The 12,402-nt window shown below is 43.5% G+C and overlaps 1 protein-coding gene across 3 annotated transcripts in view; it reads left to right on the forward strand.

The window, feature by feature from the left end:
• Nucleotides 1-12,402, forward strand: part of Tmtc4 (transmembrane O-mannosyltransferase targeting cadherins 4) — a 50,400-nt gene that overhangs the window by 35,311 nt on the left and 2,687 nt on the right. For all 3 annotated transcript variants that reach the window (XM_048341129.1, XM_048341131.1, XM_048341130.1), the window contains 5 exons: nt 3,281-3,360; nt 3,517-3,624; nt 3,748-3,889; nt 9,817-9,931; nt 11,430-11,542. In XM_048341129.1, coding sequence (XP_048197086.1) covers nt 3,281-3,360; nt 3,517-3,624; nt 3,748-3,889; nt 9,817-9,931; nt 11,430-11,542 — 558 coding nt within the window. The remainder of the gene's footprint in view (nt 1-3,280; nt 3,361-3,516; nt 3,625-3,747; nt 3,890-9,816; nt 9,932-11,429; nt 11,543-12,402) is intronic.

The raw sequence follows: 12,402 nt of genomic DNA on the forward strand, positions 1-12,402 counted from the left end.
TTGGCTCTAATTTAGGCCCAAATTTAAAAACTGAGGCTAAAATGTTGTGTTTTTTTTTTTAAAGTTTACAATATCAATGTGGATACTTGCTGGTCCCTGACCAGCATGGGAACTGCCCATAATGCTTTGCCTATGGCAAGCACTTAATCTTAGGTATTGAATTGGACTAAACAGAAATTGAATTTACCGAGACTACTATGGATGGGGATTCCAAGCACCTAACTTATTTGCAAGTCATTTTTTGTTTTCAAAGCATAAAAATAATTTACACTTATTATCAACTCTCATTGATGGATGGAAGTCAGAATATCAAATTTCAACTCTGAATAAGAAAAGTCATATCCCACATGAGCACCTAGAGGATTTTCATGTGTTTTTTAGGTTGAAGTTTTATATCCAGTGTTGGAAGAATCTTTGCAGCAACCAGTTTAGCTCTGGTATTAAAAGCATTTGATTGTGGATGGCTTTTCTTTGCACTATTCATTCCTCCGTTGAGATAGTTGTTTTGATCTGAGTTCTGAGCTGGTTCATTGCCTTGACATATGAAACACAGAAGCTAGAGGGAAAGTGGAAGAAGTGGAATTTTTCAAAACTCTTTCACATATACCGTCAAAACAAAAATCACTCATTCTGTAAACACGGTTTCAAGTAACCTGTTTGGGCAGGTTCCTCTTTTTGTCTTTTACAACCTAGACAACTATTGACTGCTCACAGAATCCCTGGTCCATAGGGTGAGGCTGTTTAGGAGTTCTTAATTATGGATGGCCTTCTCAGGCTGAAGTAAGTTCTTTAACTCATTTCATGCAAATACTGCAGTCCAGTTTCCAGAGGGCCTGCCCGAGCTTCTAGCCTCTGTTCTGAGCTTCTCACAGAACACTCCCGTACTGCAGAGGGCAGCTGAACTCTTTGAGCTTTTTATGGAGAAACCAGAATTTGCTGAGCACAAAGGAGAACAGCAGGAGCGTGGGGGCAGAGGCAGCTGGAGTCATGTTGGCATCCAAGTGGAAGCTGTGTTTGTGTTCTAGGCACCACCAGGGCTTCCCTTGAAGGTGGCATTCTTCAGCCTTGAATTCTTTTGTGCATGGGATGGAAAGAAAGTCACACTTCCAATCTGGGGTTGGAGGGAAGCACAAAGTCAAGCCATTTATAACACACTTTTCACAACATGCAATCTGACCTTAACTGAGCTGCCACCAGGCTATAACTTAATGGTGAAAATGCATATAAGGGTACAATGCTATGGTCCAGGAAGTTTAAATTACACTGTGTGGGATGCAGGAGTAAGCACACATTGACATCACCTGCAATCTCTCTGCTTGTGATTGCTTTCATCAGATTGGGTAAGCACTTTAAAATGGGCAGGGGAAAAGGAACCTGTTACGTGTGTTCTCACTGAAGGTCATTTTGTGTGTACCCTTCTAGAAATACAAGTGTATCTGAGGAAGTAGCATAGGATGGTCACGCAGGGTATGGTTCTATTTTCAGAAGTGGTTTCCATACAGTGTTCAGATAAAACTGTTCTTACACCAGACACTGATGCCTCATGCCTGTAAACCTAGCTACTGAGATCTGAAGATCATGGTTCAAAGCCAGCCCAGGCAGGAAAGGCTGTTGAGACTCTTATCTACAATTAGCCACCAGAAAACCAGAAATGGTGCAGTGGCTCAAGTGGTAGAGTGCTAGCCTTGAGCACAAGAGCTCAAGAACAGCACCCACACCCAACAACAACAACAACAAAAAGTCCTTGGATGTGTTTAAAGCATTTTGCTGGGTTTCAAGGTGTTTGTTAGTTTTCTCTGATTGCCATACCAAAATGCCAGACTGTGCGGCTTAAATAGCAGAAGGTTATTCTCCAAATTCCCAGAGGCTGGAAGTCTAGTGTCACAGAGTTGTTTCTGCTGAGGCCCCTTCCCCTCCCAGAGTCCTCATGTGGCCTTTGCCATGAGAATCCCTGGTTTCTGTCTGTGTGTCCAAATTTCCTTCTCTAAGAAGGGCACCAGAGCCAGGCACCCGCGCTCACACCTGTTAATCCTAACTACTCGGGAGACTGAGCTCTGAGCATCAGGATTCAAAGCTAGCCAGGGCAGGAAAGCTCATGAGACTCTTCCCTCTATAGTTAATCACAGAAAAAGCGGAAGTAGAGCTGGAGGTCAAGTGGTAGAGCCTTGAGCAAAAAGGAGCTCAAGGGACAATGCCCAGGCCCAGAGTTCAAGCCTCAGGACCAGCCAAAAAAAAAAAAAAAAAACAGACACCAGTGACAGTGAGGTTGAATCAAGATCCACCCATGTGACTTCATTTTACCTTAATTACCTCTTTGAAGACTTATAATACAACAGTTGGGTTCTGAGCTACTGGGCGCCCAGTCTGTGCACTTTGAGGGACATTGTTTTGTATCCATAACACATAACTAAAGATACCCTCTACCATTAGCCCACCAAGGAGCACCGTCAAATCTCATCCAGAAAATCCGTCCCTCAGAACATGTTCCCAGAAGACCTAAGGCCGAGCCACTCTTGCCAGACTAAGATACCCAAGGACACCATGAGGCAGAGATTTTCTGGGCCTTTGCTCTCCCATCCTTCTCCCAGCTGTTGGCACAGTGCCATACACAGTCACCATCCATCTCCCATTACCTGAAGGCTCAAGAACTGGAAGTGTGGTGTCTGGTGAAGACTCTCTTCCAGGTTTGGGGATGACTGTCTTCCCACTGTTGTGTCTCACATAGCAGAAGGGAAGACAGAGGATTTTCCAGGGTACTAATAATATCACCCTCATATCTGACCACCCCACAAAGACTTGAACATACGAATGTTGGAGGGCCATAAATGTCCCTCCCACAATGGGTGTAAACCAAAATGCTTGCAATTCCACCAGAGAAAGATGTCATACAAGTAAAAAACGTAGTTGGACAAAGTGAGCAGACAGAACCCTGTGTGTTCCTCCTGAAGTTGTATGCTTGACTCAAATGGAGTGTCTGGGAGGGTATGGGAATTTAAGGCTTAGTAATAAAACAGCCTGGTTTCATGGTTTTCCAGTTTTCTCTGGTGAGTTCTTTTATTATTTCTCCTCCTGTTGCACCTTAGTGATATCTACTTGTCACCTCACTTTGTGCCCTCTTTTCTCCCAGGCTTGCTCAAGTCCTGTGTGGTTTTAGCAAAAGTTCTGATGGGTGATTTTGTTTTAAATCCCTTTCCCTTCCATTAGAAGGTGTGATTGATGTTAGGGCTCTGAACACAGAAGTTTTATGTGTCAACAGCCAAACTGTCATCTCTGTTTTCAGGTTCACTACAACATTGGCAAAAACCTGGCTGATAAAGGCAACCAGACAGCAGCCATCAAATACTACCGGGAGGCAGTAAGGTACTGCGCATGCTCTCACAGAACAAATTTCACTTTAGTGCATGTATTGTTTTCAATTCCTAGGGTTCCAAACCCATCCTCTTAAAGACCCCAAGTTTGAGATATCTTTGCCAGCTCCTGAGATAGCAGCAACTTGGTTTCTCTCTCAATTTCCAGGTTAAATCCCAAGTATGTTCATGCTATGAATAATCTTGGAAATATCTTAAAAGAAAGGAACAAGCTAGAGGAAGCTGAAGAGCTGCTGTCATTGGCTGTCCAAATTCAGTAAGCCTTGTTTTTATAATAATGCCAAGGACAAAGAAGTGAGCACCTCTGCCTAACCCTTTCTTTTTCTTGTTTTGCTTTATTTATTTCTTTTCTTTCTTTTTTTTTTGAACATGCTTGTAGGCCAGACTTTGCCGCTGCCTGGATGAACTTGGGCATCGTGCAGAACAGCCTGAAACGGTTTGAGGCAGCAGAGCAAAGTTACCGGACAGCAATTAAGCACAGGAGGAAATACCCCGATTGTTACTACAACCTAGGGCGGCTGGTAAGGATGGGTGCCTGGGCCTGCCGAAGGAAAGGCTGGGTTTCCCCTTCAGTGAAATAAAATGACAGTCTTAAAACCTATCCAGCACTCTCCAGTTTATAAAGTTCTTTCACATGTATTTATCTCATTTGAAGGTAGCGATTTGGTTTCTTTGTGTGTAATGTTGAAGCTCTAATTAGTGAGCAATCCAAATTGAATTAGTCAGGCTTAAGAGATCACCAAGGCAATAGGTTAAACTAAGGAATAAATTAAAATGTTTTAAATCTTTTCTGCCCTGGTAAACAGTACTCCCAGGGCTAAGTTCCTGGTAAAAATTAGTTTCTCTGGTTTTAAAGCACAAGTTGGATAGAAACTGAAAATGTGAGATCTGAATCTCTTCCTCTGTAGGCACATTTTTTCCCCCAAAAAAGTACCACATTGGAAATCAGGGCATTTAATTAAAAAGGCGTTGCCTTTCCATGCTGGGAAGAGGAAATAACACATCCAAAAAGCTTTATATTCGAGGCCAATGCTGGAATACTTATGATAATCTGATTTCTCTTAATTTCACTAACAAAGAAAATGAGACACACAAATAGCAAGATTCTTTAAACAGAAATAACTACTTTCTCCTCAGGCAACTCATATTTGGTTTCAAGAAATCATATCTATGTCCCTGATATACTTAGATTTATTAGAAGAAATTGCTAAAGGAAAAGCTTGTTGTTCATGTAAGCCATACTAGAATAGATGCATCGTAATGTTGCATTGCTTTGCTTTTCTTTCTGTCTGTCTTGGGACTTGAACTCAGAGCCCCTCACTGCTTTGGCTTGTTTTGTAGGCTGGCATTCTACTCCTTAAATCATACCCTCAGCCTTAGTACTGGGGTTTGAACTCAGGGCCACTTCCTCACCAGCTTGGTTGCTCAGCTGGCCTGCTACCACTTGAGCCACAACTCCAACCCAGCTTTTTGCAAATTATTTTGGAGATGGCATCTTGTGGGCTTTTCTCACTAGGCTGACAGCCTCCTGAGTAGCCAAGATGATTGGAGTCAGCCACTGGCACCCAGGTCAGTATGGCTTTTAAGATAAATTTATATAGAACTTTCCAGACTTTTAACTTGCCCTCACAAGTAGAATAACATCCTAGTGTTCTAAAAGAAGAAGAAGGAGGAGGAGGAGTCTGTCTATCCTCATTTAAATGCCTGAAACTTCTTTGTTTCATGGAGCTGTATTATCAAAACCATATGTGGTCATGTAGCCTGACACTCTCATACTTATAAACCTACCCATATCAGATTTAGAGAATCAGAAGCATCAGAAAATCTCTTATTTTTTAAATAGTAATAAATACGCTGTCTCTGGCAGTGCATCTGGGAAGCATTCCTGTCTAGATAGTAACAGGAAGGAAGAAGCTCACATCAGAGCTGAAGGGTCTGGGGCGGGGGGAAGGGGGGACAACCCGGAAAGCATTCGCTGCTTTAAATTTCTGAAAGACCAGGCTTTCTTTGTTACCACAATGTGCATGTCTGTCTTTCTTTTTTTTTTTTTCCTTCCTTTCTCTGCTGGTCTTGGGGCTTGAACTGCAAGCCTTGGCTGTGTCCCTGAACTTTTTTTCCTCAAGGCTAGCTAGGTCTCCATACTTGAGCCACAGCTCCACTTCCATTTTTTTTTAATTTGGTTTTTGGTTTTTCTTGGAAATAACTCTCATGTACTTTCTGGCCTGGTTGTGATTCGAACCCTGAGCCTCAGATCTTAGCCCCTGAATAGTTAAGATTATCAGCATGAGCCACCAGCACCCAGCTTTGAATGTCCCTGTTCTTATTATAACTGTTTGTGGACATAGTTATCATGATTCTGTGAGTTATGGAAATAGAATTTTATGAATGAAGGAAACAAGATGACAGATGAGACACTTGCTAATGAATGGTGAAGACTGACCAAAGTCACTTAAGTGGGCATAATGTTTGTACTTAAAGACTTTAAAGTGGCTTGCATGTCTTTATTTAACAAATATAAAACATGTTTTAGTTGTGAGGCACTATAGGGAGATACCATCTCTATGTGATTACTGAAGTGGCGGGGGGGGGGGGGGGGGGGAGTGATTTCTCCTGGCCACCCATGGCAGTGTTGTCAGAGGAGATGAATGGGAAGTAGTTGGTCTCACTGAAGAAACAATCTGGGAGTGGACCCACAGACAGAGAGGCGTTAACAGAACAGATTTGTTTAAACAAGAGCTAAATCAGCAGACGTAATCATAAAGCAATTAATTAGACAAGTGCCTCTATCCCACTCCTCCACTCTTAGACACGTTAATGGACTTGTTTTAATGATTATGCTAAGGATACACTCTCAACTGTGGAGTTTCCAAGACATTGGTGAACATTTCAAAGACTTAGGGAATGGAGAATGATTTACCTCATAAACTGTCCTCAGAGCTAAGAAGGTGATTTGAGAAGAGGTGCATACAGGAAGCTGCAGCCGTAATGAGATGCAAACAAGGCCTCTGGCTCACCTGGAGAAGTAGGGAGTCCCCACTTGTGGTCTCATTGTCAACAAGTGTTACTACAGGATGGTAACAGAGCAGGGTACTCAGCACGGTGTACACAGACACGGTGCTGCACCTGTCCGCTGCTCCTTGGTGTTTATTGTTCCCGTTCAAACTTCCCATCCTTTATCAGGATGGCAGCAAGGTGACTGTCCCCAGGAAACAGCAAGAGATTTGAGCAGGGAGATGGGTTGATAATACTCTATTTGTGCCACATCGGCTTTGGAACCACTGGGCCTTGTGTGCATTTCTGTTTCCTATTGCATCTCAGAATTGCATGCCTGTGATCTCACAAAGCTAAGGAAGTGGTGGCACTGTGTGGAGGCCAGGAGCATGTGTATGACCTAAACAGATGCACTGATGGCCAGAGTGCTGCTGTTTCTGTTTAGTGTCTATTATGCGCTGATGGCCAGAGTGCTGCTGTTTCTGTTCAGTGTCTATTAAACTGGTACTTTTTTCTTTTTGCCAGTCATGGGGCTTGAACTCTCGGCCTGGGTGCTGTCCCTGAGTTCTTCAGCTCAAAGCTAGCACTCTACGACTTAAGCCACAGCGCCACTTCCGGTTTTCTGGTGGTTAATGGATAAGAGTCTCACAGACTTTCCTGCCCTGGCTGGCTTTGAACCTCAGTCCTCAGATATCAGCCTCCTGGGTAGCTAGGATTACAGGTGTGAGCCACTGGCACCTGGCTTTAACTGATTCTTGAGTGGCAGATATTAGACTTGATGTCCCTGTGAGTTCTTCTTTCATTCCTAATCTTCTTTCTTCTGGGTGCAGCTGCTTTCAAGTTACTGTTTGCAGAATGACTGAGTTGATCCATAGCCTTCTTCTTCAACAGTTCTTTGGCACTTAGAAATAGAGAATTTATGCTAAATGAGCCTCTTATTGTAAGTATTACAGCCAAAGAAAGGAGCACAGAATGTAAACTTCCAGCTCTTATTGGATACACCAGTGCTGGGATTCATTACACTTTCACTGAAGATAGATCATTTGTAGCACAGAAGTGATAGAGACCCTGAGATGTTTACTAATTGTGCTGCCCTGAAATGACGTTCCTGCTGTCCCTTCCACTCACCCGTCCTGCTCATTTAAGGCTTTTACTCTCTACTGTGGCTTAATTGTCCAGCTTTTGCCCATTTGACAGCTTAAAAGCCTTAAGACTTTAATCTTTAACAGCTCAACCCATCCATTTATAGATTGGAAAATAAGAGGCGCTTAATAACTTCAAGGTGTATTTGTTAGAAGTCTGATTTTTTGTAACAGGGGAGAGAGTTTTGTTTTGATTTCTGGTTTGTGATAAAAAGAGAATATAATTCACTTCTCTTGTGAAATAGGAAATTAGGAAAAGCTGGGTTCTTTGGGCTCTGTTGCTTATTCTAGAGAGCTTTATAACAGTGACCTGAGGTAATGCAGGAGGTAGTTCACTCTGCAGGGGCTGATTGCATCAGTGCTCAGAAGAAGAGAACTCATTAAGTATTCCACGTGCAGAAGGTTTAACACGGGATTGGTCAGGCAGGCATTGGGTAGTTGAAAGAAGGAAGTGGAAAGGTAATATTAATTCAGAGATGGATAACAAAAAGGACACCCCTCCCCTCAGGTTTGGAGAATAGATGGGATAAAAGGAGCGATCAGAATGGAAGAACTCAGCAGAAGCTGCCACTGAGATCATGAAGGAAGGTTCGCCATTTCCAACTTTGGACCAAGGGGCAAACATAGCCACTCCCACGGCAACCAGGGAAAAGAAGAAGAAATTAAGAATTGGGGGGGGGAGGACTGCTCCTCTGATGCTTGTAACACCTCTTGGCAGAAATCTAGCAAGGAGCCAAATGACCCCAGTGCCTGGGAAATGTAGTTTGCAGATAGCTCCTCAGCCCCAGCATTCAAGAGCAGAGTCTAGAAGAATGGACAAAGGACGAATTGTGAATATCTATACCCTTCTACTTCCAACCTGGTCATTCTTGCTAGATCACCATTGTTCTGTAATTTGGTGGTTATGTTGGCCATCCTAGGTTATGTTACAGTGTCACCATGGATTTGTTCAAGTGATTCAAATGCCTAACACTGGGACATCTAATAATGAGAGACAATTCAATGCCAAGCATCCCAAATTATTATAAATAAATATGTAATATATACAAAAGTTCAAATATTTTGAGTCTTTTTGTATAATTTCCTAATGATTTTAAAGAGTGAAATCTTAGAATCTCATATTCTTTGACTTGTAGGAAATTCTGACAAAGGGATATTTGCAAATGTTTCCATGGGTCATGAAACTTTTCTTTTTCTTGCATAATTTGTCACCAGTCTTCTGTGCATCATAGAGCAAGTCAGAATACCTTTAATTCTCTAATGAAAGATGCACTTGACACGAAGGAAGGAAATCACGTTAAGCTCTGTTCATTATCATTATTTGAATGTCTTGTAGTGTTGAAGGCACCAAGGGTAGTTGGACACAATGTGTATTTATTTGAACTCAGTTCTGGAGGGCCAAGGATTCACGTGCTAGAGCACATCGCTCTGTTCCACTGTGGCTTTTAGTGACTAATGCTAACCAAGAGGCAGACATTTTATATAATTGATATTAAATGAAAATTTCTCTCAAAGCAACAAATGATTCTCTCCTTCCTAGGGGAGGCAGGGAGGCACCTGATAGCCACCAGGTCTTGCATAGGAGTCTTTTCCAAGGAGTTGATTTACAAAAATGTGTCTTTTACTCAAATTTTTATATTAGGTTGAGGTGTGACAGAAGGGGCTCCTATACCATACTTCATTCTTCACTAAGTGACTTAGACATGTAAAATTCTTGTTGACTATTCTAAATAATACTTTATCAAAGATGGACTTTATGGAATCTCTCTAGGAAAAGAATAGTGAGCAGGTTGTGTGTGTGTGTTGGGATTTTGTTTTTTGGGTTTTTTTTGGGGGGGGGCATCAGTTGGGCTTGAACTCAGGGTCTAGACACTGTCCCTTAGCTTCATTACTCAAGGCGAGTGATCTACCATTTGAGCCACAGCTTCACTTTCTGTTTTTTGTTGGAGATAAGAGTAGGTCTTTCCTTCTCAGGCTGGCTTTGAACCTTGATCCTCAGCCTCCTGGGTAGCTAGGATTCCAGGTGTGAAACTACCATGGTACCTGGCAGACCACCTAGTTCTAATCCCTGATCTTCCCTTTCTAGATATGTGACTCTGGGTAAGTGGTTCATTTCTCTGTGCCCTTAGTTGCTCCATTTGTGAAATGGGGCAAACAGTGCCTACTTCATTGGGATTGATTGATAAGGAAAAATCAGAAGCTCCGTAGAGGTGAGATAGTTGCTTTGTGTGTTTGGGTGTTTTGTTGGGTTCACTGGTGGTCTGAGAAGAGGAGCAGGAGAACTGGCATGTTGATTTTGGGGTCGTTGTTTTCAGTATGCAGATCTGAATCGCCACGTGGACGCTCTGAATGCGTGGAGAAACGCCACCGTGCTGAAGCCGGAGCACAGCCTGGCTTGGAACAACATGATCATCCTCCTGGACAATACAGGTGAGTAGGAGGTTAGAGCGGAGGACCTGGTTGGCAGCACAGCACTGTCTACTCAGGAACTGTACCCTCCCCTCCAGCTTGAAAAAAAGGTTAAATACTTGTATTAAAAAGTGCCTCTTCTGGGCTGAGGATATGGCCTAGTGGCAAGAGTGCTTGTCTCGTATACATGAGGCCCTGGGTTCAATTCCCCAGCACCACATATATAGAAAATGGCCAGAAGTGGCGCTGTGGCTCAAGTGGCAGAGTGCTAGCCTTGAGCAGGAAGAAGCCAGGGACAGTGCTCAGGCCCTGAGTCCAAGCCCCAGGACTGGCCAAAAATTAAAAAAAAGTGCCTCTTCTATCGTTTCCTTTGGTATAATGGAATAGGAACTTGAAGGAAAATGAAATTGCATTTACTATTGGTATCACATCATGGGAGGAAGTATGACTGCTGTATTTATTTATTCTGGAGCCTACTGTCCAGCCACACATCCATGCAGATCCCAGGCAGGGCTGGATTCTGGGCTTCTGGGATAAATGGAGCAGGCCAACCGCATGAACTCTTCAGGGGACATCCTCCAGTCTGTGCTAATTTGAGATACAGTGCTAATGACTTGATGATCTGACTTGGCCCACAGTGGGCTAGAGCCGACAAATAAGAAGTTATTTTGCTCTTATTTTTTTTTTTTTTTTGTGGTGCTGGTGATGGATTCCAGGGCCTTGCACATACTCGGCAAATGCTCTACCACTGAAATACATCCCAAGTACCCTGTTGCCCTCATTTAAGGAAAAAAATCCAACATTCTTTGAGGAATGATGGTCTTGGTGCTTAGTGGCCTCTGCCAGTAATCACCTAGGAGGCACCTAGGAGGCTGAGATCTGAGGATCAAAGTTCAAAGCCGCCCGCCCTGAGTAGTCTGAGATTCTTATCTCCAGTTAACTGCCAGAAAAGCCAGAAGTGGAAGTGTGGTTCAAGTGGTGGAGCACGAGCCTTGATTTTTAAAAAGAAAAAGCTAAGAGACAGTGCCCAGGCCCTGAGTTCAAGCCCCAGATCTGGCACTAAAAAAAAAATAAAAAATCATGGTGATGTGGCAGAATTCAAAGTTAACAAGCTATCTAAACAGTAGGGGGGAAAAGCATCCTTATTTCTAAGAAAAATAGAGAACATGCATTTACATCCACATGAACAACGTTCAGAAATTAGTATGACTGCCCTCCTGTTATTTTGCAGACTAGTTTTCTTCTGCTTGAGGATAACTTGTGTCTGGAGAAAATGAAAACTCTGTTTCATGTGGTTTTACCAAATTTAATCAAGAGCTGTTTGTATATTGTGTCAGAATTGGGCCGACTTGCAGCGATTCCGCCGCACAAGGTTTCACACATTTTACATGGGTTTTTCCTAAGTAGCTTATTCCTAATCATAATGCATATGAGCCCTGCTAATTATGGAAAGAGGGGGGAAAAAACCACAAGTATCGTATGAACATGATTTTTATCATTTTTGTTTTGTTCCTCATAGGTAATTTAGCCCAAGCAGAAGCTGTTGGAAGAGAGGCCCTGGAATTGATACCTAACGATCATTCTCTCATGTTCTCCCTGGCAAACGTGCTGGGGAAATCCCAGAAATACAAGGTGAGTGAACCCCAGGCTGCAATCTCTCGCAGTGAACGCCAGCCGCTGACAGGAGCTGTCAGCATTCCTTCTGCCCAGTTCAGCATGGAATTAGGCCAGGAGTGGTCAGTTTGTTTTCCAGAGAAGTTGCCCAAAGGATGGGCATGTACTGACTCACGGGAGAAACGATTCTCCCTTTCTCATCAGGACGCAGCCCTGGTGCTGGCCTCAGTAGCCGTGGGGAATGAGGGGACCACACAGGCCATTCCGGGGGCACTGTGCGCCCCCCCTCCCTGCGGGGTGCCGGCATTGATCTGTGGGTGCTGCCTTTGGCCTGCAGTTGATGGTCTGCGTTGGGTGACTTGTGGCTGGCTCCTGCTGCTTCCCTCTAGAGGTCATCAGCAAAGCCCAGCACAACCCAAAGGCTAGGAAATCTGCTCCACAGGGTTCCTAGGTCTGGTGAGGAGTGAGCGGGGGCTTAACTCTGCCCACATCCACTGCCAGTAGCCTCCCTGTGCTATGCTTGGGGATTACGGAGGAGCCTGTTGTTTCCATTTCCTTCGTAGGGGGCTGGCCATGGGGCTTGCATCCATTGAGGGGTGCACGTTTCTAGCCAGCTCTGGGTCACCCCACACCGATGGTACGGGGAGTTCCTATGCTGTGGCCCCGGGGAGCTATTTTATTCTAGAACTAAGAGCTAATATTTTAATTAGTAATTAAAATAGTCACAGGTATTTTAATAGGCGATTAAAATAGTGATGAATGTTTTAATAAGTTAAATCAGCAAAATCAGGCTTTTAGAATCATAATAGCTATGTGTCGTTTTGGTCACTATGAAGCTACAGGTAAGTAAGACCCAGGGCCTAAAGATGGTAAGTGAT

The sequence above is a fragment of the Perognathus longimembris genome, chromosome 3 (assembly GCF_023159225.1).
Source record: "Perognathus longimembris pacificus isolate PPM17 chromosome 3, ASM2315922v1, whole genome shotgun sequence".
In the NCBI taxonomy this organism is placed as follows: domain Eukaryota; kingdom Metazoa; phylum Chordata; class Mammalia; order Rodentia; family Heteromyidae; genus Perognathus; species Perognathus longimembris.